General features: G+C 36.4%; 1 protein-coding gene across 1 annotated transcript in view; it reads right to left on the reverse strand.

The window, feature by feature from the left end:
* Positions 1-22,718, reverse strand: part of LRBA (LPS responsive beige-like anchor protein) — a 370,657-nt gene that overhangs the window by 215,823 nt on the left and 132,116 nt on the right. Inside the window, exon 37 of the mRNA XM_058804238.1 lies at positions 1,368-1,534. Within this exon, the coding sequence (XP_058660221.1) occupies positions 1,368-1,534 (167 nt within the window). The remainder of the gene's footprint in view (positions 1-1,367; positions 1,535-22,718) is intronic.

A 22,718-nucleotide genomic window follows, 5' to 3' on the forward strand; every position in this document is an offset into this window, starting at 1 on the left:
TATCCTTCAAGCATGGAATATTTTATCAGTTACCCTCTTTCCTTACCAACTATACCAATATTACCTCACCAAGCAAAACACACCTAAAGAGCATATAGGATTCTCTGTTTCTTAGCAAAGCTTCTTAAACGACAGTAATGATAGTTTGAAATCCAGAAACACAAACAGATGAAGCAAACCACAAGGTACACACTCAGCAAAATTACAGACGTACAAAGCACTTAAAGCAATCTGGTTTTACACAATGGTAATACATGCCTTACTAGAAATTCTTGGAAATGTTGAAATAGACTATTGGCTTTTTTGCACCCTCATCATTTTTTACTTAAACAGTTTTTTTAGATTTAAGCATAACTCACTTAACAAAAGAGAACCAGCATTAAACACTTATTTCATTTTTAACCTTATAAGCTAGAGCCCAAAATTCATATTTACAGTATGTTTGCAGACATCCTATGCCATAGTTTGATGACTTTTAATTGGAACACTTCCAGTTAATTTTATTAATAAAATTTTTGTTATGTTTCTGTATATTATAGAAATTATTAGAGCTTGGGAATTTTTTTTTCTTTCCAGAAGACAAGTAGTCATTGAACAATGAATAAACATTAGTTGCAAAAACTAATGTTTGTTGTCTACTCATGTATTTCTCTCATGCTTATTATTCCATTACATTCAAATGACAGTATCTTGCTGCATGAGCGTATTCAGCAAGGTTCTAGCCTAAATATGTTCCAGACATTTGTAAGCATTAATTAAGGCAGTTCTACAGGGACTTGAACTTGCATTTCAGATCTGCAAGTGAAACTTAAGCACAAGTCCCAGCTAAAGAAGTTAGACAAGTATCACTGTAATGAAGGTATGTGCTGAGAATTCCAAAGGAAATTCATTCTGAATTAATCTGGCAGCCCTGCTTTTACTTTGAAATTACTATTACAAATCTCACCATTTCCCTCTAACTTGAAAAGATGTTTATTTGTTTGCATGAAGTTTGGCAGAAAAGAAAACAAGTTACTGAACTGTGGTTCAATCTTGAATCACATAATACACCAAGAAGAAAGCTTCCTTACTAAGAAAGCATTTGATTTTACAAATTATTTTTCAAATAAACAATAGGGCTGGAACACTCAAAATAAATACTGTCACACTTTTAAAGCAAAGTTGAAAGTCGCAAGAGACTCATCTTGCTTTTCATTGCTCTAACAAAACGAGATGTCTGATATTCACCCATACAAAAAACGGATACATTCATTTTGCCCTTTTTCTATTACTTCGTTTAAAAAAAACACGTTTACCTCTGACCATATGTCAAATCACCAGAGCATTGCTGCACAAAAATATTTTAGAACACCCCAAGAACGCCTTACCTTGGTGCAGAGCTTCCCCAGGCTCCATGCTTGTCTGTCAGGATGTTGATAATTTTCTGTATTAGTTGTGTTGCAGTCACCTGGTCCCGGTACTTGGCTGCTGTGATCAAGTGGTGACACATTTTTTCTTCTTCCCGTTTGTCTGCAGAGTACTGGGCACACAGTGACTGGCAAGAAAATAAATACTTTATTACTCTGCATTTTAATTACATCATCCAAAGGAACTTTGAAGCACTTTTGTATAAGTAATTAATAATAATTAATTACTTATACAAAACCCTCACAAGAGAAGAATTAACCCCACTTTCCAGGTTTGAGAACTGAGACCCTGTGCAGCTGCCCACAGGAAATCCATGCAGAGAACCAAGTAGAGGATCTTGGTGTGTCATGAATTCTTTAACCACATCACACACACATTCAAAATTTAGCAAAAGCCAACACATTAATGGCCATGAATGGCCAGGCTGCAGAACAAAATATATAAAATAAAAGTGGTTAAGCCTATAACAAAGTGAATAGTTATATAAAAACAATAGCAAATTTCAGAATAATGAATGTCAGCTAGCTGACCACTCCACTCCCATGACTCTTGATTTGATTTGGGCAACCAACTGCTTGCTGTTGCTTATATAAATATATATCTATGAAAGTTAAGGAGAAAAATGCACATTTTTTTCAGATAGAAAACAAAATGGATCTGAGGACTAAATCAATCTTTACCAGGTGGCTTCTTGAAGTTAAGCGTATTTGCAGGCCAGCACTGGAAAGTCAGTAACTTTCCCAGCAGTATTACACCTGTTGCACAAACATCTTCTGCTTGCCAACTGGCTCAAAAGAAAATTCTAGCAAATAACAACTGTAAGTCACGCCTACAAACTGAACTCAAAACTATGAGAGATTTTCTGTTACAGCATTTTCTCATAGTTTGGAGTTTTGTTGACCTTGTGAAAATTTGCCTGTTAATAAAGAACTCAAAAAATGGGCATCAAATTTTTATCAAAACCCTATTTTGCTGTGCATGAAAACCCTCAAGAAATTCAAGCATTGGTAGAAACAATAAAGGCTTTTCCCCACTTCAGCACTCTCTGTCTGTAATTTCAGCTTTCATCTGGCCATTCCACAGATCACAAATGCCAGACAAAGCATTTTGGCCTTTGTCGATGATTGGATTATTCTATGATCTAGTTAGGGGAATGGACACAAATGTCTGCCTAACAACAAAAAAAAAATTGCTTTTCCTTAGTGAAGCACAGCTGATGCAGACACTAGTAGAATTATTTCTTAGAGGTTAGCTATCAGCACAATGTCATATGCTTTTCAAGTTTAAAACAGTAACAACACTTTATCTATATGTATATACAAGCCTTAGAAACTTGCTGCAAATAAAAAAAATCAGCAGGCTATGAATGCTACTTATATATGTGTGTATATAAATGTATTTGTCATATAAAGTGACAGAAAGAAAGAATGTGAAAAAAACCCACAAAATAAAATTTAGCCTTGTGTAGATTTTCGCAGACACTAGACAACAAAAATGTACTAAAAGACGAATAAATTTTAAAGAATAATTCCAACAATTTTAATGTATTTAGGTATTTCCTCAGGATTTCCCCACACTTTACAGCAATGCTCACCTGATGAGCAGACATCCACGAGGAGTGAAGAATAAGCAGCTGACTTTCCACGTCAACGAGACATAAAAATTGTCTTTTGTATTCCTACATGAAGCACTCTGCCACCCCTCTTCACAAAAATGTAAAATGACTAAATCATACCCAACATGAACAGGACTTTTCCAGCTCTTTCTGAACACAGCTGTCTTTTCCAATACATTGAACTATTTTGCACCCATGATGATGCCGATTTCTCTCTAGCACTTGGTAAATGTTTCACAAGCTGTTATTTTTAAGTTGCCTGAAAGGGCAGAATTTTAAAAACAAGTGAATAAGGTAAGCTAAGTAGTAAAATGTTTTAAAGTACTCTTTAATGGATCCTCCTTTACAATTTGAACAGCAACTTTTCATATCTGACATAAAATCCATAGATATAAATCACATTAGAGGGTTATTCTTTCCCCATTATCAATCTCTGTCTCTTTATGGAACATTAAAGTCACATTTGACCTTAAAACATGATAAAATGGAAATCAAACTAGAATGTTTTGTAAAAGATATAGTGAACTTGTACCTCTTTAAAAAAAGTCTCTTCATGATGTGATTTTGAACACATTCTTCATTAAATACCAACAAGGATTTTCAAAATGTAGCTGTGGCAAACTAAGAAAAAAAATTGTCTTTTATTGTCCTGACAACTTCCACGAAAACATGACCAGCCTGTTATAAACTGAAAATAGAATTCCACTTTTCAGGAAATTCACCACTTAACATGAATAGAAATTTGCAATTATACACCAAAACTGAGAGGCTCCCACAGGCATCAATCACATAAAATTATAACATCACTCTAGGAAGAACTCTTAACCATTGCACGTTCTTTACAATGTATGTTTTGCAGACAAAACCAGAAAGAAGCCACAGTTTTTCCAGCTGTCACATGTGTATATAGCTACTAACCCTAAGAAAGCTGTGCAAGAATAACCTTCTCTTCATACATACAAGTGTCTCACCAGTTGTTCACTGGTTCCGTTTCCACCCTCAATATATGCCAAATATACAGCAAAATACAAGTTATTTCTCCACCTCCTTCTCTCAAATACTTTGAATGTAAGAATGAAAGAAGACTGGTTCCACTAAAAGAGTCCCAAAAAGACCCATCCTAAAGTAGCAAATCACCACTAGACTATTCTGAAACCACTCAAAAGTCCCTATTTCTCTTCATTTTCCATTTTCCAGATGCCAGGTTCACCCGATGCACCGCTTCCAAAGACGCGACAGCAGGATATAGAGTGGTACACAGTCAATGCTTCACACTAAATCCCAATAATTCCATTTATGTAAAATAGAAATCCAGCTTGATTTCTGTTAATGAACAATCTCAAAAAAGTATTTTTATGGCTTTATTTCTTTTTTAGTATTTCATCTCTTGCACCTGCAATGTGCACCCTTGTCATGCCAGAATATGGTTTTACAAATAAGATACAGTTAAACAGAGTTGTCAAACCTTCTTTCCACTGCTGCCTTGGCCTATATGAGTTTAATTACCTGTTTGGGCAAGTGTGCAATGAAACTGTAATCACAAGAGCAGTTCAGTCACTCTTAGGATGAAACAAAGTGTTGTAAGGAGAAAAAAAATGCATTTTCATATACACACCTCACAGATTACCTCCAAAAAGTCTTAAATTCAGTGATTGTTGAGAGTTTTACAAAGGGGACATGTGTTAAGCATGGAATAGAGGCAAGACGCCTGTTTTCCAACCCTTCATCCGGGACAGAACAAAATCCTTTGCTATTATCACAGAACAGAGTTTTTCCTCTCTCCCGTTGTCTGCCTGGACAAGACTGCAGGCAATTTGAACGTGTAGATTATCTAAAGATTCATTTTTAAGGAACTGGAATTCTGAAGGGCCACAAGGTCATCCAAAAGGCAAGTCACAGATATGAAAATACAGTACATTCGGTATGCAGGAAATATTCTGGAAATACTGACAGGGTAAATTAGTCTATTCTGCCGGTCTATATTTCAGTTAAAAGTAGGATTTACCTAGTTTATAGAACTATTTTATCTTTATCTTTACAAAAATGTCAAGTAAAATATTTTTTCTGCATGGTACCATCTGCATTGCAATTTTGGAGCTGCACCTCTGCAGCCCCAAAATAACAATGTAATGCTTTCTACAGGAGATTCAAAAGTTTATTAGTATAGGGTTTTTGAAAGAAATGTTGCACCTTTTTAATTTTATTCTTCAACTCAGATCACTGAACACTTTTACATACGTTAGTTGCTTTGCCTAATTTAGCTAAAAGCTACTGGCTTTGTGACCAGCCTGTCTCAGAGGGTGTCACTTATGAGGAAAAGTCATCCATAAGATATCGCACAGTCTTGCCACTAATGCAAATTCCCAGCAAATAAGGATATTTTAGTAAATGAAGGAGCTCCTCAGTCCTCTGCTTTCACAGATCTTTGCACTTGACCTCTGACCTGAGGTTTAAAGTCTGGACTAAAAATGCTACCCAGGGAAATCTTACAAAGACTCCTGAATAAGACTTAGAAAAATGAAAGCTTAAAACCTCAACAGCGAACAAAAGTCAACCAATGACAACGTCTGACAGCCACCGTCAATTCTGAAGTGATGCCTCTGTCATCCAACGACTCCAAGTATTGATTTCTCTCAGCATGAAAAAAGCTTAAGCCAATGAAATAGATATAGCATCATCCCCCTGATAATAGCCATCAAGGTTAACACCAGTAGAACACTTATCAAAGTATCTCTTCTATTTCTTCTTGTTTTAATGGACTGAACACAATGCAATGGCTTCTCATCTCTCCAACCCATGGTTTTCTAAACCTCATTCATCCACTTTTCCAGCCTTTTATCTGATTTCAACATTAAAAAGAATCTGCATCTAAATCAACTGTTTGTAATAGAAATGGGGCGGGGGGCAGGGGGGGAATGAAAAAAAAAAAGAGTAGGTTTATAGCCAGACATTCCTGAGGGGAAAAAAAATGTGCATTTAAAATAACAAGAGGAAGAAAAAAGCATGCAGTTGACTTAGATCATACCAAACACAGACTGGTAAAACTATGGCCATGACCAGAAAAAAAAAATCTACCACAATCACTTTGGGTTTGTGATTAGAAAGAAATGTAAGGATCTCAAGAGACATCTGGCTTTAATCAGTGCTGAGTCAACAGCTTTATTTTTTACCTTCAAGTCTCACAGAATTAAGCTTTAGTGAACCCAAATAAACACTAGCAACAGCACTTTTATGCAGATTTTGTATTTCAAGTGAATCCAATATAGTACAGTAGGTAAATGAGACAAACTAATGTGAGTTCAACTGGAAAAAAGTAGCTGTCAGAATAAAGAAATAGTGAAGAGCAGAGAAAAATAAAAATCAGATTTCTTCTGCAGTGTCCATTAGCATTACAGACCTTTTTTTAGACTTTTTCTTTGATGCTTATCTAATTGATACTATTTGTGAGACAGCAGCACCCTCAAATCAGAATCAAAGATAAAGCTTTGCACAAGCAAGTAAGATTTCTTCCTTTTTGCTAGAAACTGGGATTTCCTACACTTCTCCAATATTCTAACCCTCTAAGCATCACTGCTAACCACTGGCATAAACAATATGCAGGGAGAAATGTTCTTTTCAAATCCAAGGACCTGTTTTTACTGTAGTTATATACAAACATTTTGCATTCGAATCACACACTAGGATAGGAAGTTTCCTCTCCTCCTCTTTTGCAAATCCGATTTATCACCAGTCCCTTCATGCTGCTCTAGTTTAAAACAGTCTAAGAGCCTAAAAGCAACACATTTTGGCAATAAATTTAGCATTTTTTTAGGTTTGTATTTGGGTACAAGGCATTTTTCAACCTAGAAAGAATCCAAGTACCATTCCCTACACTCTAGAAATGGTAAAGCTCAGCACTCCTGCACAGGTGGCTCTGTGATCTCAGGTTTGATATTAAGAAAAGGAGCCAGGGATGATTTCTTCAGCCATTCCCCAAGCACACAATATCACCCCTGTGACATTCAGGGGTTTCAACACCACCACAGAGATAAGGGCTGCATGCACTGAAGAACTTCTAGTCCAGTGCAGCAAGCAAGCCAAATCCCCAAAAACTTCTGGAACTGGCACACTCCCTTATTTCATAAGAAACACACACTCTGTCCAAAAAATGACATATATTTACATAATCTAAGGATTCACTACACATTCTTAGTGAGGGCCAAATTAAGGTCACATTGGTGTGTTATTTCACAGGTGTTGGATACTTTGTTTTGCTATCTTTTCATACTGCCCCTTATATGCAACTAAAGGTTTTAAAAGGGAGTAAAATAACTTTTAATCAGCTGAAAACATGTAAGTACTGAAGTGGATTAAATACAAAGCTCTGCAATGTCCTCATTCATTCCCTTATTGTGACCACCACCTCTGCAACTGCCTCATTCCACGGGAGCACCACAGTAAGGATTTCCATTGCCTGGAAGGTGGGAACAAAGCACTTCAGCAGCTTTGGCCCCAGCAGCCAAACGCCTGCTTCCCCAGGATTCAGATTTCCAGACACCCTGCTGCCAGCACAGCTCTTTTACAGCTCACAGCACCAGGGCTTGGCACGGGAGTGACACCTGAACAGATTGGAAGTCACATGCACTTCAGGTGGCACAGCTGAACCTGAAGTGAAGTCTCTAAGAACAGGTAACACATTCCAGTGAGGATTTCTGAACAACACAACTTACTAGTTATGAAGTATTACAGCGACCTGAGGAGGTCACTGGGGTGAGAGAAGGATGAGAATCTTGTTTGATGATCAGAAGGCTGGATTTATTGATATATGATATATAATACATTATGACTATACTAAAAAGAATAAAGAGAGAAGTTGCAGAGCCTTGCTAAGCTAAGAATAGAATACAAGAATCTATAACAAAGTTCTGTGTCCAGGGAATCTTTCCCCGAGCTGCTCCTGTGATTGGCCCCCAGTTGTAAACATGGAACATGAACCAATCACAGGTGCATCCTATTGCATTCCACAGCAGCTGATAATCATTGTTTACATTCTCCTCTGGGGCCTCTGCTTCCCAGAAGATGCACAAATCTGAAAGAAAGGATTTCTATGAAAAAATGTCTGCGACAAGGAAGCCCTTAAAGGTACCACGTAAAAAAACAATTTTTCACAAGTTTTGTATCTGATTAATTCTGAATAATTTTTCATACTAGTGGCAAAAGGTGCATTTCTATAAGTGGGGAGACAAAAATACCTTAAAACATAGAAAAAATGGACATTCTCAATGAGTGAGTAAATGTAGCCAGAATGATTCAGGTGAGCAGATAAACCAAAGGCTAATTTGGAACCTTATTACACAATCACTTGTACCACTAGTTCCTGTCATAAGTGATACAAAGCATTTTGTAATAAAGTTCCAAATAAAGTCACTATAAATGTGGCTTTAGTCTCTGGCTATAAAAAAATGAAAGGCATTTGCATGACTTAAAATTCTTTAACTTCTATAGCTATCAAAGAGACAGCTATAAATACTTAGGTATATCGGTATTTAACACCTGACTTATGTTAATGGTCTCAAAACTTACCCTGGAGGAATGTGTATTTCTATATAGGATTCATTATTATATAAGAAGTCACATTCATATTGTATGTAGAATCCTAAGCAAAAAAAAAAAAAAAAATCAACATCCCTCTGTTGATTTTGTTATTTCTTGCTTGATACTCCTGCTACATCACACTAACTAAATTTCCCTATAAATTTGCAAAACACATGCAAAGAAAATTAATTTCCAGCCAAAAACCTCTTCATAAACAGTTTTCAAGCTTATGCAAAGTTCCAGCTCTGCAAAAGGCAGAAAGATTATCCCCTTGAGATATCCTTCCAGTCTGGGGTCTGTGTTTCTGGTTCTATTTTATACATAGCTCCCCTCAAGTATTTTCAGGTTTCCCTGTTTAGTGTCTTGGATTCAGAACACAACCCTGATTTTAATCCAGGAGTTTGAGAATGTACCAAAATCTATCAACCCATGAACAAAGAACAGAGAGGTCACATTCATTTGAGATAACAAGCATTGAGGCATAATAATTCCCTATCTTGCCATGATGGGTTGCATGCCAGCAACAAGCACATCTTTAATAAACATCAGTTCTTTGGATCCACGTTGTTTTCAGGCCTGACTGGGTTCCTGAAGATGTCACTTATGAGGCTTAGTGAGAAAATGCAAAAAAAATTAAAAACTTAAAAACATGTAATTGTCCTTACAAACACAAATTCATTCTCAAAAGGTAACTCATCTGTTCTTCACCAGTTTCTACCATGGTTGTTCCAAGAGCTGATTTAGTGGTCTTGATGTCTGACAGCTGGGGACCTTTGCAGCCTCTCACAGTGGAGAAGGATCACCCTGCCTGGCATGTGTCCTTGAGCAACACTGCTAAATAGGACAAACATGGATTTGCTGGCAAAGTGTTTCCTTCCCACACATGGAAAAAAGCCCTTTCATTACTACCATTAAGTCCTCTTCATCTTCAGAAACATTTTAATTAATTACTAAGCAAAAGTATTAAGGGTGGGTTTTGGTTTGTTGAGGGTTTTTTTGGTCAGAAAGATTTCAAATTACTAGAGAGAATCTGTGTAAAAAGAAGGATTACAAAGAATTTTATTCCAAAGTCTATTCAAGAATAACATCTTCAGTGCTGCCAATTTACAAGTTTCTAACTTACACTCCAAAATTGCTCTTTACCTCTTTGTAAAATGAGATTCTTGAGAGGCTTATTCTTTCCAAGATCAAGTATTTTAAAAACAAGATATTTTGATTAAGATGATGATGAAATGGCAAAGACAAAAAAAAAAAAAGAGAGAAGCAAAGAGAAGTATTTTTAAAATATGGTCTATGTGGTCTTTTATAGCAGTTATTCTTTAAAATCATTCCTACTCACTTATTTTGGAAACATGTTAATAAGAGTCACAATCCCAGCTTTGGCTTAACCTCTGCCTTATCTTAAAGCCTCCTGTCAGAGCTCCTACAGCATCAAACTATGAAAAGCAAATTGTTTTAACTTTATTTTTGACTCTCTCCTTATTTCCAGTATTCTATGTTTTGTGTTGCATTCCACCTAGAGTATGAGACCTTTTCCTTTACAATTGATTCTCAGGCATTAAGGTAACGTGATTTTTAATTTTAGAACAGCATAAGATGTATAAGAAGTTTTCTTAGGTAACATTTTTTTTATTCAGAAAAAATTCTACCACCCTTGAAAGGCTGACATTTGACTCTAAAAATTGTTGGAGGCAGGACAATTTAATTTCTTTTATAACTGGGTGATTTTACTATCCATAAAAAGACGGCATTTGAAATGTTCCCATTACTGGAAGCATGAGAAGACAACAGCCTCTGGATTTTTTTGCAGAAGTCTTCAGTGAAAAACACTCATTCATCCAACTCCAGATCCTTATACTGAACAATACAGAACGCAGACTGAGAATATTCCTCTAAAATTGATACTTTTTCTTGCTCTCCTTGTGTAAATGAAAAGACTGCAGCAATATAAGAGACAGCACTGCAACGACCACAGATGCTCCCTTCAGAGAAATGAAGAACTATGTAGCACCAAGGAGTGTTCACTGGCATCATCCTTTATGTTGTCAATTTTACTTTAAAAAATTATATAATACTGCCTAAACCATTTGTTTACCTTTACATAAGAACAGGTAAGAGCCACTTCCTAAATTTTCTCTTTCTCATTTCAATACTACTTTTCACAACTTGTGAAGTATTCCAAATTCAAGTTTTTGATGTTCTTGTTGAGTTTTGATTTTGGCTCTGTTTAAGTTCAGCATACAAAGTTTTTCTCTGTCTGTTCTGGGTTTTTTTTTTTTAAATGGTATGAGGGTGATTTCATATTCACCCTCAATACAGTTATCAGCATTTTCTACCAACAGATGAACGCAGGGATGTTGGTGTAAGAACACAAAACACATTACACATTCCAACGGCACAAATCCTGCTTAAATAGACTCTGCTAATTCAATTCAGTGTAAAATAATAAATTCAGTACTTGGAGCTTGTTATGTTTAGAGCACAAAGCCACGCAGAATAAAAAAAAGCAACACCAAGTCTGTGGATTTTTAAAACACAAATCTGAGGTTTGGTGTGAATTACAGTTCACTCATTAAAATTATACGTTTTGAAATAAAGTACAGTGACTAATCAAAATCAGCAGCTTCCACCAAGCATGCACAAAACTGAAAGAAACTACTGAAATTACATAAAACATTATATAAAACACATGTAAGCAACAGATTTTGGACATACCAAAGAGCCATGTAACAACATCTCTCACACACTTTAACAGCTTCAGTTACACTCCAGCCAATAAACTACATCTAATATTCCAAATTTCTGAACAGCTTCAAACAATTGTGATTCAAAAATAACCCAGGAAACATTCCTCCCTCCTCTCATGCTGACCATATGAAATTGCCTTGCAAAACAGCATTGGGCCAGTGCCAAGATGAGTGATGCTGGCTACAGGGCTCTCAACAACTGCTTAGAAATGAGATATTTGGGGTTTCTAACAGGCAGCACAGGAAAAAACAATCAATATTTTAGAAGTCAGAATATATGATTTTTTTTTTTCTTTTTTAAGTTGTTTTTTTTCTTTTCCCTTGGGACCTCTTCTCCCTTGGGCCAGAATATATGGGGTTTTTTTTTTCTTTTCCCTTGGGATCAAGGGCCAGCATGGAGCCAGCACCAGTGAGGATGACCCAGTCCTGCTGGGGTTAGTGGAGAGGGAACAGGGCCAACCCTGGCCTCTGATACCAAGTTATGACAACATTTGTTTCACAAGTTCCACACATTCTCTATGATATAGCAACCCATCCAGTAACTGAGAATTTTGCTTGCTTTATCTGTCAAGGACTGGCATCAGCCACAAAAGATGGAATCTCCAACTACTCTAAAGACAACAGACAATTCAGGATAGTTTTGTAAGACTTAAATCTCAAGTTTCTGCAAGGACATGCAGGGAAAAGCTTGAAGCAGCACAAACTTCTCAAAATCCATTAGGCCATAATCTTGGCATTAATACTTAGACTTAAAATTTGTTCCTGTAATTTTTGACAAAAAAAAAAAAAAACAAACCCAAAAAAAACCCCAAAAAACCAAAAAAAAAAACACAACCAAAACCAGTATCTTTGCACTAGGATACAAAAGAAAAAAACATGGAATGATGACCAAAGGATTTGCACTGCTCATCAGTCACTATCATCACCTTCCAAGAGATCAAAATCTTTTCTTTCAAGATGGCCAGAAATCTTTGAAGATGCATTTTCAAAATAGTGAATTAATAACAGGGACTTCAAAATTTGAGCAGGAAACAGGTGGGAGGGAGGAGTGGTGAGAAAAGTAACAAGAAACATCTTGTGTGAAGGAAATAGTGAAGACAGTTTGGTTTTCTGATTGGTAAATCTTTCTAAGGATTGACTCTGCCACTTCCAGTTGGACTCCAGATTAACAGTGAAATCCAGAGGTTTCTAAGTCACTTGGAAGTTTTTCTGACAAAATAATCACCAGAAGAGCAACTTAACTGCCTGACACATCTTCCTTTTCATGACCTGAGACCATCACAAATGAATTGGTTCAGCTTTCTCCCATTTAGGTCTTAGAGAAAAATCAGTAGAGAGACTCATTCTATAAACACTTCAATAAAAGAGTAACACGAAGCAGGAAGGAAAAGGTTTTTAAACTCTGTTATAGTGATTCCCACTTTAAATACAGGGAAGTTAAGATAAAAACCTGGACTGCAAAGCACTGAGGTAGAAGAGGCAATATGAAAGGACCTTTCAATTCCAGTTAAGAATTCTGATTAGTGCAGTCTTGTTCCCTTTCTTGGAAAGCTGCACAGATCTACTCAGAAATAAATGTCTGCCTTTAGAAAAGATTAGGAATATCACCCCTCGATGGATGTGACTTGACAGCTCTCCACCATTTTCACCTCCCTGGATCCCAAACATCCCTATCTACTACAAACTACAGATAATGTTATCAATTTAGTTGTAAAATCTTTATTTAACCAATTGCTGTCTCTTTTCAACCATCACTCATGAAGGTGTTTATTTCTGCACACCACAATATTTTTCATTCAAAATGGAGCATTTTCAGAGAAAGGCTGAGGCTTTCAATGGAACAAGAAAATAAATTATTACGCTAAATGCATTTTGTACTAAAAATTTTGTACCATTTTCTCCTGAGTAATATACTAAAAGATAAATGAGAAAAATACTCAATGGAAGAAATATAGGTAACAGTAAAAACCTTGACTGTAAGTGCTTTCAGGCACTACTGACAAACACCTTCAAACATTTTCTAAGCATCTCAGTATGTTGCCCCAAAGCTGATTTTCATAAGTCACCTTCATGTACATAAAAAAACAAACCTGCAGGTATCAACACTGTCATGCCTCAATCAGGAGACTGCACCAACAACAAAATGAGACAATTCCTACTAGGATTTTAGTCCAAGCAAGATAATGATGAGGGTAACCACAGCTGGCTTAACCAAAAAGCAACAGATCAAGACAGCTAGCTATTCAAAATATGGACCAGAATTTCAATTCATTACTCTGTAGGATCAGGACTGTCTTTTAGGCACATCCAAACCTGGTTTGGGGTTGCAAATCAATCTAATGTGAAGATACTTGTTCTTTGTTTCTTATATAGAAATATCAGTGCGCACATGCTTGGGTAAACAATGCAGATTAAAAACACACTTTGTGACCCTAGTAAAGTTCAGAGTTTAAAAAAGAAATTATTTTACATTCAGCTCTAAACAGTAGTTTAGTGGGTCAGTAAATGTGTGCATACTGCAGGTACACAACCTTGTACATGGTTTGTTCTTGTACACACAGCTGCAGAGTGAGCTGCCTTCATAAAGTCACTTCTAAATTTGCATTTCAACCACCAGACACTACGAAATATATTTTACAAGTAACACAAATAACAACATCCTAATACCTGTATGCACCAGTGTACCCCAGTAACTTCAGGACTGAAAAGCTTTTACATGAAACGCAGCTAATAGTCAAGTGGACAGGCTTTAACCCAAAAGCCTGAACTCAGGTCAGTCATGAGTAGTGTTTGTAACTTGGGTGCTTTAGCCAGGAAATGCCAAATGAGAGAAAAACCACGCAGAGACAGCACTCGAGTATAGGGAATTATTTTACAATTTTGTGACTGCTTTCTTCAATCGCTGTTATAAACAACCTTTTTACATAAAAACAATACTTTTGAAAATGAAATTGTATTTAGAATATTCAAGACTACTGCCAAAAGACTGTCAAATACATCTGGAGTACAAATGATATGTTGAATTAAAAGCTAACACCCTTTTAGCAATCAGATGCATATTTCATCCTTAATGAAGGCCAGAAAAGAGGAGTTCACTTTATTCTGGATGCAGGTATCAAAGCAGATCTCACAAAGCAACGCAGGCGCATCATCTAAGGATCTTTTTCACATTAAGAATCCTATTAGAAGGAAAACACTAAAAGGTAATTGAATTTCCCTCAGTTATCTTCATCTCTGTCAGCTCCTGCTACAATAACTTACTCTCTAGAGCAGAGATAACTCAATTCTGTCCAGCAAGCATATGTTATGAATCTCCAAAGCAAACTTGTCTAAATCATTCTGGTCTTCTATCAAGGTTGGCTGTAGATATGAGCTCTGACAGAAAGCAAACAAATTTATTTTTATCTTTTCAATAATTCGCTTCCCTGTGCCTTGATGGAAGAATCTTAAATATATAAATGTTTCCACTAATTCTGGAATTATAAAGACTGGTTAAAAAACATTTCATCTGAAAGTTAATGCTATTAAAAAATCTTCGATTCCCTAGTCTGCTTCAATAGAAAAAAAAATTGCAGGTTTGAGTTCCTGTAGGCAAAACAGAAACTAAATTATCATGCTGTAATTAACACTTTTTTCTGAATGGTTCTGATATTTATATTTTCACCTTCTGTGGAAGTGTGAAATCAGGAAATAACAACAACAGAAGAATACTCTAATTTCTTTTTTTTCATTTAAGTTCTTAAAACATCAGTAAACACAAATCCTCCCCTCAAATAAACAAGCTACTTTCATTTAAAAAGTCACATTTTGAGAAGGTATCATGACTTAACTAGACCAACATCACAAAAGCACAGTAAAAGATGAAGCAGCCAAAGAAAGGGTATTTGACAAGAATCAGTAGAGCTAATTCCAGAAGGAGAGGTGAGATAATATGAGATAAGAACTGGTCAAACTAACATTAATTATACAATTCCTGTCAGCTTGTTTCAGGCTCTCCAACATATATGTAAAAACAGTCTGCAGAATGAGTGAATAATGACTTGAGAGAGTTCCTTGCTGACACTCAGCTACTCAGAACCATTCCGTCACAAAGGAGATGTGAGGAACTGGAGGGGAAGCTTGGAAGACCAAGTCATCATAATAATGACACAGCACAGGAACTTCACCTTAGATAATAAAACACAGAAAATAATCTAATTTTAGATATAAAATTATCTCCAGTGTGTTCACCTTTATCTTTGCTCCTTTTTGCCATAATTTGGCAGTTATTAGAATTAATCCTTCGTTACACTTGTTGGAGTCAGCCTCCCAACTGTAAGCATTGAGTGTAGTCATCAGCCATTATCAGCAACAGCTTTATTCTATTAATTACAACAGTGTAATGAACAGAAGGTGCTCTAGGAAATGCTGTTTGTGATCCTCATACTGTTGGATGTCTCCTCATCCAACCTGACTCACTACCAGGGAAAAGGCATTTTACAACTCAAGCATCACTTCAAATTGCAGAAGAGTGGGAGTATTTTCTGGGAGAGTGTTACTGCATTTTTCAATTAGCTCTTCCTTAAGAATGCACACTTTGACACAGGGTAATAGGCTTGACAGTGAAGCCCAAAGACAATAAATGCATAACAGGAAAGAAATAATGCTAAATGAAAATAAGAATAAGCTCAAGTTTACAACTGAGCAGAGTACTTAAGTCCAACTTAACACTTGAAATACTGAGAAATAACACCTTCAGAACCCTGAAGATCTTCTGTGACCTTGTCAGCTCCAATATCAGAAGTATTTTAACATAACGTGTTTCTCATTTAGATCAAACTGAGTTACAATAAAACGCATAGGAGAGATGTGCACTGTCACCAGGGCTTTTTCTTCAAAGCTGAACAATTCCTAACGCTGTTCTTAAAATGGTACATAAGCAATACAAGTTATCTCTGGACAGAAATTTTAGTATAAAATATCCAATCAAACACAAACAGGATATTTGCTTTCTTAGTGCTAGAAAATTGCATTCTGTTTACACTGTATTATTTCAGTCCAGATTATTTAAGAATCATTACCTGGCATGAGGTACCATAAAAATCTGTACATGAATAATAAATAAGGTAAACAATACAGATTTATTTTTCATGAATAGGTGAGAACAACAACATTTCTGATGGGAACATCTCATTTGAAGCAAGAAATTTCTTACCAGGCTGGGCTAATTTTCATATTATAAATATAAAAAGATGCAGAAAAACACAGAAAATGTTTTAATAGACAACACAAAACCTGTATAAAAAGATAGAATATTAAGGGTTCAAAGGAAACATATTCCATCCAAAAGAAGGGGGCTTTTAAAAACAAACAAACAAAAAGCTAGAATGGTTAAGCTGTAGAAAGAAATTAGAATTCTTCAGTAAGTCTCCCCAGAAAACAGAAAAATATGTTAACTATGGCATGATAGCTTTAAAACCAGAATGAACCAGTTCAAAAGAGATGGAGGAACAATTGCATAAAGCCATAAAAGGCAGCATTAAATTATTTTTCAAACAAATCAGGAGGAGGAAGCCCATTAAGGTGTCTCTGTAGAGCTAATAGAAGATCAAAGGGTAAAAAGCTCTCCTGGAACACATGACCACCCCAGAAGAGAAATGCTATAAAAGAAAACCGGGACAAGAACAACTGCTGAGAGCAGGCAGTGCCCACTCAGGTGATCCAGAAAAACTCAGGGATGAGCACAGCCACCAGCTGCATTGCTCTTGTTCAAACTGCCTCAGTGCCAGAGGAAAGAAAGATGCCAAATGGACTCTGGAGGACTGCTGGGAGCAACATGGCAATAAATCTGAAATTTCTAAAAGGCAAACTTGGAGCTGTGTTTAAAGCAAAAAGCAAACAAAGGAATAAACACACTGGCAAGAGCCATCATTGCCTTTGTAAAGGAAGTCAGGCTTCATTAAATTTCTTTCAACAAGCCACTCAAGACACAGAGAAGAAGGATCAAGCTCATCAAGTCTGAATGCCAAAAATATATTTAAACAAAAGCAGGATGAAGCAGGGCAGATAGGAACATCTTATGATGGAGTTCAGATGAATTCCTACAGAAAAACATAAATTCAAAGACCTACGGAGAATAGATTAAGATTACTGGTAATTTCTAGTGAATACAATAATCTGTAACAGTACTTATGAGAGGGGATAAACAGTTTTAAAAAAGAATTTTATCATTCACAGGAAGAAAAAGATAAGTAGATGTGTTAAACACGTAAAAGAAGTGAGAAAGGACAGAATAAATTGAAATCTCAAACATTATAAAACATTGTGCATAACCTTCCTGGATATTTTTTTTTTTTCAAACTACACTTAGTCTCCTTCATTTTACAAGAGAATCACAAAAATTGCCGCCTCAGGAATAAAAAAAATTTAATCTCTTAGTCTGGGACTTGCCAACATATCACAGCAGAACAAAATTGGTTAATCCTCCCATGAAAAAAAATATTCTCCTCTGCTCAGCACTCTCTAAATGCCTTTGAAGCATTTATAATACCTCTAAAATATGTTTAGAAATAAAGTCAATTTTTTTCTTCCTACTACTGACAGACAGATGGTGCTGTAACACCTAAACGTCCCAATGCAAAGGGCAGCATTTATTTAAAATTTAAATTTGAAAGAGTCAAGCCCATTCATAACAATATGTGTAAAGCCTAGTTTTTCCATGAAGGAACATCTAGCTTCCTTCATGTTGCCCCATTACATTTTTTTAGTCTTAATGACAACAACTTTTGGGCGTATTCCTGCAGCTTGCACTATCCTTAATCTCCATGTGCTTTGTGGAGAACCAGCACAGCTGACTCACTCTAAAAGAGAGAATTCCCACTGAAATCACTACAATATCTTTTGTTTTAATAAATAAGGACATTACTATTAAGCGTGCTGAAAAACACTTAATATAAAAGGATGTTCTAAGAGCCACAGAAGGATTTTTTGATGCACAGGTTCTATAACAAAGCAGCTTTTGTTAAAACCACCAGTAAACTATGGAAAATAGGGATCCAGTCAAGCATTAAAACGTTTCCCACAGCAACTTCTTATTAGATACAGAAGCAACAATCATATACAGAAACTACAAAAACCTCAAATACCTTTCCATAATTCTTTCAAGGGCTCTCAAACATTCCCTTTGACTTACAGGTATTGTGCCAGAATTGACACGCAGTCACTTTTAGTGACTTCCTCTGATACAAATAACATATTTCGAAATTTAATGCTTAGTGCACCAACGGGGAACAGATCTGGAACACAGAAGATTATGCATCAAGGGAGGCACTGGATTTTGCCTTCTGCCAAGGAACAGAAAGCAAAAAGCTCCATTCAGTCACTACTGGAACGCTTGCCTAGCCTTGCATCCCACCTCTGTCAAGGCAATACCAGTTTGAAGATTCATTCTCCAGCAGGAGCCATGAAGTAAAACATTCTGTTTATCACCACAGCCTGTCAATTGACACTGAATAAGAATTAAAACGGTGAGGAAGTCCAACTCTTCCACATGAAAAAACATAACAACACAAAAGGGCAACAAATTTTACAGCAGCTGGAAATGCTAGATTTAATTATTGAAGAGAAATCATGCAGAGGAGTTAGCTGCCTAGCATGATTTATAACAAATGCAAAGGAAAAGTCATGTGAAATTCTCAGTTAATCAACAGAAACAGCCAATAACAAGAATGCCAGCACTTTCTATTTCTATGGATGACAAGAGTTTGAAAAAAATAAGACCAAAATTCAAGGGGATGACACCACACAATCTCTCAAAAATGACACTTTGAGGAGGCAGGTTATTCTGCCAATTAGAGGAGCAGTAACATTTAAGGGAAAGAGTACCAAGGGGTTTGTTTTCCTAAGAATGAAGAATTCTTGTCCAGCCATTATAGAAAGTTTTCTGAAAATTATTGTGTGGCACTCTCCACTGCTCTTCGACACACAACATAATGAATAGTTTTGTATTGCGCATTTTCCTCCATTTTCCTAACTTTTCATGTGACTCTTCCACGCAAAAAAGCCCAAAACACCAAAACCAAGATAAAACACAAACAGCAAAAAAAGAAACCATGCTCCTGGAAGAGTCATCAAAAATACTCAAGCACTGAGACTTGGTATCACAGAATCCACCCAAGAGCAAACCAAAGCTTCACTAGAAAGATGAAAGACTGAACAGTCCATGCCTAAAAACCTTGCAGGTTCACTTATCTAGAATTCTATAAATATGTATATTCACCCAGAAGTACATCAAGATATTTACAGAAGACAGGAGGGATAGCCAAGGCAATGGGCACTTCTGTCATAAATTATAAAATAAAGTCAATTAGAGTACAAAATTCCCTCCTCCTCGCACCAAATCAAATTATTCCCATAGGCCTGTCTGCACAGATAATCTAAGACACAGTGACAATCACCACATTTTTCAAGGTCATTTCTAGAAAAAAACCTGGGTGGCAGCATGAAACTATCAAAAAGGGGTTCCTCTTCAAGATTTTCAACTCTGTCAAACAACAAGGGTGAGATTTGAAAAATACCTAAGAAATGTACATATAAACCCAAAGGACAACGGAGAAAATTTAAGGTTATATGGAACTACTCCTTATACAGGTAGCAGTGAAAAGACATTTAAGTTTCAGAAAGAGAGAAAATTGGCATGGGAAGACACAAGTAGAATAGAAAATTTTTTTTTCTGTTTCCATCAGTTTAAATCTGTCCCACTGAGGCACTTGAGATTTACTGCATATCCAAAGATACAGCAAAAATGGAACAACAAGACCAAAAAAAGAAAACAAAACCGAAAAATATCCATGCTTCAGAGACTCTTCCCATGTTTTTGATCATCCAACCACATGGAAAGGGTTCCTCTCCATGTTCTTGCCAATGCAGGGCCCCACCACACAGAGACAGAGCAAAGCCCAACCACAGCTTACACAGCAAAGTTCATACATGCTGCATTTACTGCTGCTTCTCTGTCTCCTCCTGGATGGGAAAAAATTGACAGGTGGGCATTTCTCAAAGCACTTCTGGAAGGAAAACATCTCTCCTATACGGGCAATGAATTAAAAACCAAACAGGAGTGGCACCCATACAACTTTTAAACTATCACCAGTCAAATAATTGCTTGCATCACATTTCTAAGATGCAGTTTTCAGCACAGCAGTGCTTTTCCTGTATTACCTATTTTCCTAGGCTTTTCCTTCCCCTTAAAATGACCATCCTTATCCCATTTTTAACTGAATATATACAATTACACATAACTAGAGAGCTTCATTATGAAGCTTGCCTAAATTTCCCATTGCCTTCTCCTGCCTCTATGTGCCCCAAATACCAGACTTCAGTTTTAAAATAAAAAAAAATTGGCCTTTTACTTTTAAACTGTCCTTGCAATATAGAGCAAATCTCTTCAAAATCTGACTCAGATATTGCAAGGCTCATCTTCATCATGACTTTTAGAAATGGAGAATTACAATCAGATAGCAGTAAAAATCCTTAAGATCTTTGAAAAGAAAATTGGGGGTTGGATTTTTGCTGACCCAGTGTTAACATGGATTATTTCATATGCAATATGAAACACCAGACTTGCAAGTCTGAATTAAAAAAAAAAAAAAGAAGGGTAAGAGTTCTTTCCTTATTTCTCATCTGAGGGCCTTTATCTCTCCTCAACCAGTCTCATCTCCTTTCTCCATATCACTCAGAGGGCAAAACTTTCTTCTGATCTGAACCAAACATGCCCATCCCAACCATTTCTTAAAAAAAAACCCTGCAACTAGTAATTTCCAGAAGCACAAAACACTTTTAAATGTGATCAAACCCACATTTTCACATACATAATTTTCCTGGGCTAAATCTTACAGAATCACTGCTCACTTTCTTCAGCCATCACATCTTAATACATGGATGGAACATGGAACACCAGAATTTCTGATTGTTAACATGATTTCTGATTGTTACCTGCACACTCAGATGGATATGACTAATGGTTCCTCTTTCCACAAAGGAACACACAACAGTGACTGAAGTCTGCCACAGACATCAGGTTCTTTACACATTTGGTAGAATCCAATAGTTGTATATCCTTAGTTTCTACACCTGTGGAAGTCATGCTGGCTCAAAGTCTTTCCAACACAGGAACAAAACTAAACTGGATAAACAGACCACTGATATTTGAGTACACCATTTTCCATTTAAGTTCCACTTGATAAATTAAACCTCTTGAGCCACCACTGCTGAGACAGGACAGATTCAAACCAGCATCAGCTTAAAATATCAGCCAACTTTCATCCTAGAGACTTGTCACAGCAGAACTCAGAGCTATATTAAAAATGTAAGTTGATGCTCTGTTTAAATTTCTTCCAGACACCATAAAAAGTATCTTGAGGCTGAACTAGGGCTAAGAGTGCAGCTGTCACTGAACAACTGTATTCACAGAGAGCCTGTATTTATATGAGAGAACCTTTCATTTCTCTCACGTTTCCTATACACACACCCCACTCTTTGCACATAGTTTGCATCTGAAGGGAAAAAGTGGGCTGCTCATCTAATCAATAACACCATGTCATGCATGGAGCTTCTGCACAAATCCAGAGCAAAAGATGTCAAGCATGTCCCAGTCCAATGATTATCAGGCAACGGAGCAAAAGGATGCACTTTTCATCTCCACAGGACTGTCGCCAAAGCCTTGATGTAATAAATGAAACATGCCTGCTATTTCACCATTGCAGAACGGTACTGTAGATACCTGCCAACATCTCTGTTTGCAGGAGGGGGTAACCAGCTCTAGATGAAGTGCAGATATGTTATTAGACAACGCACAGCTTGAATCCCGGGGCCAACGCAGATGACCTTTAGAACACAAGCACTGTCTAAGACAAATATGCTTTCATCTTTGGGGAGTATTTTTTCAAGTAAAGATTTAAGAGGAAAACAGTTTAGAAATATGTTAAACACAAATGTGCCTTCAATCTCTTAATGCTTCATTTTAAAAACAAAACCACAAGTAATATCACATGTCAGAAGAAAGACAAAGTACTCTTTAAGTAGAATATTAGTGAATCGAGAGAGATTTAGCTTAATTTTCATTTATCCAATAATTAAAGCACAAGGAAAGCTGATATATAATGTAACCAAGACCCTAAATTGGAGGTATGACCAAAGTGACTCAGAAAACAGGCTTGTATTTTTGTTTGAAGTAATACAAGTTTATTACAAAAACAGAGACCATCATTTCGCTTTAGATTCCCTTAAGTGGGGTGAAAATATGAAAACATAACTAAACCACACTGAGACATGTAAAACATAGGAAGAATGGGTTTAGAGAGGGATTAGTTAAATAGCAGATGATACAAAACGATAAA

This window comes from Ammospiza caudacuta, chromosome 4, assembly GCF_027887145.1.
Source record: "Ammospiza caudacuta isolate bAmmCau1 chromosome 4, bAmmCau1.pri, whole genome shotgun sequence".
Classification (NCBI taxonomy): domain Eukaryota; kingdom Metazoa; phylum Chordata; class Aves; order Passeriformes; family Passerellidae; genus Ammospiza; species Ammospiza caudacuta.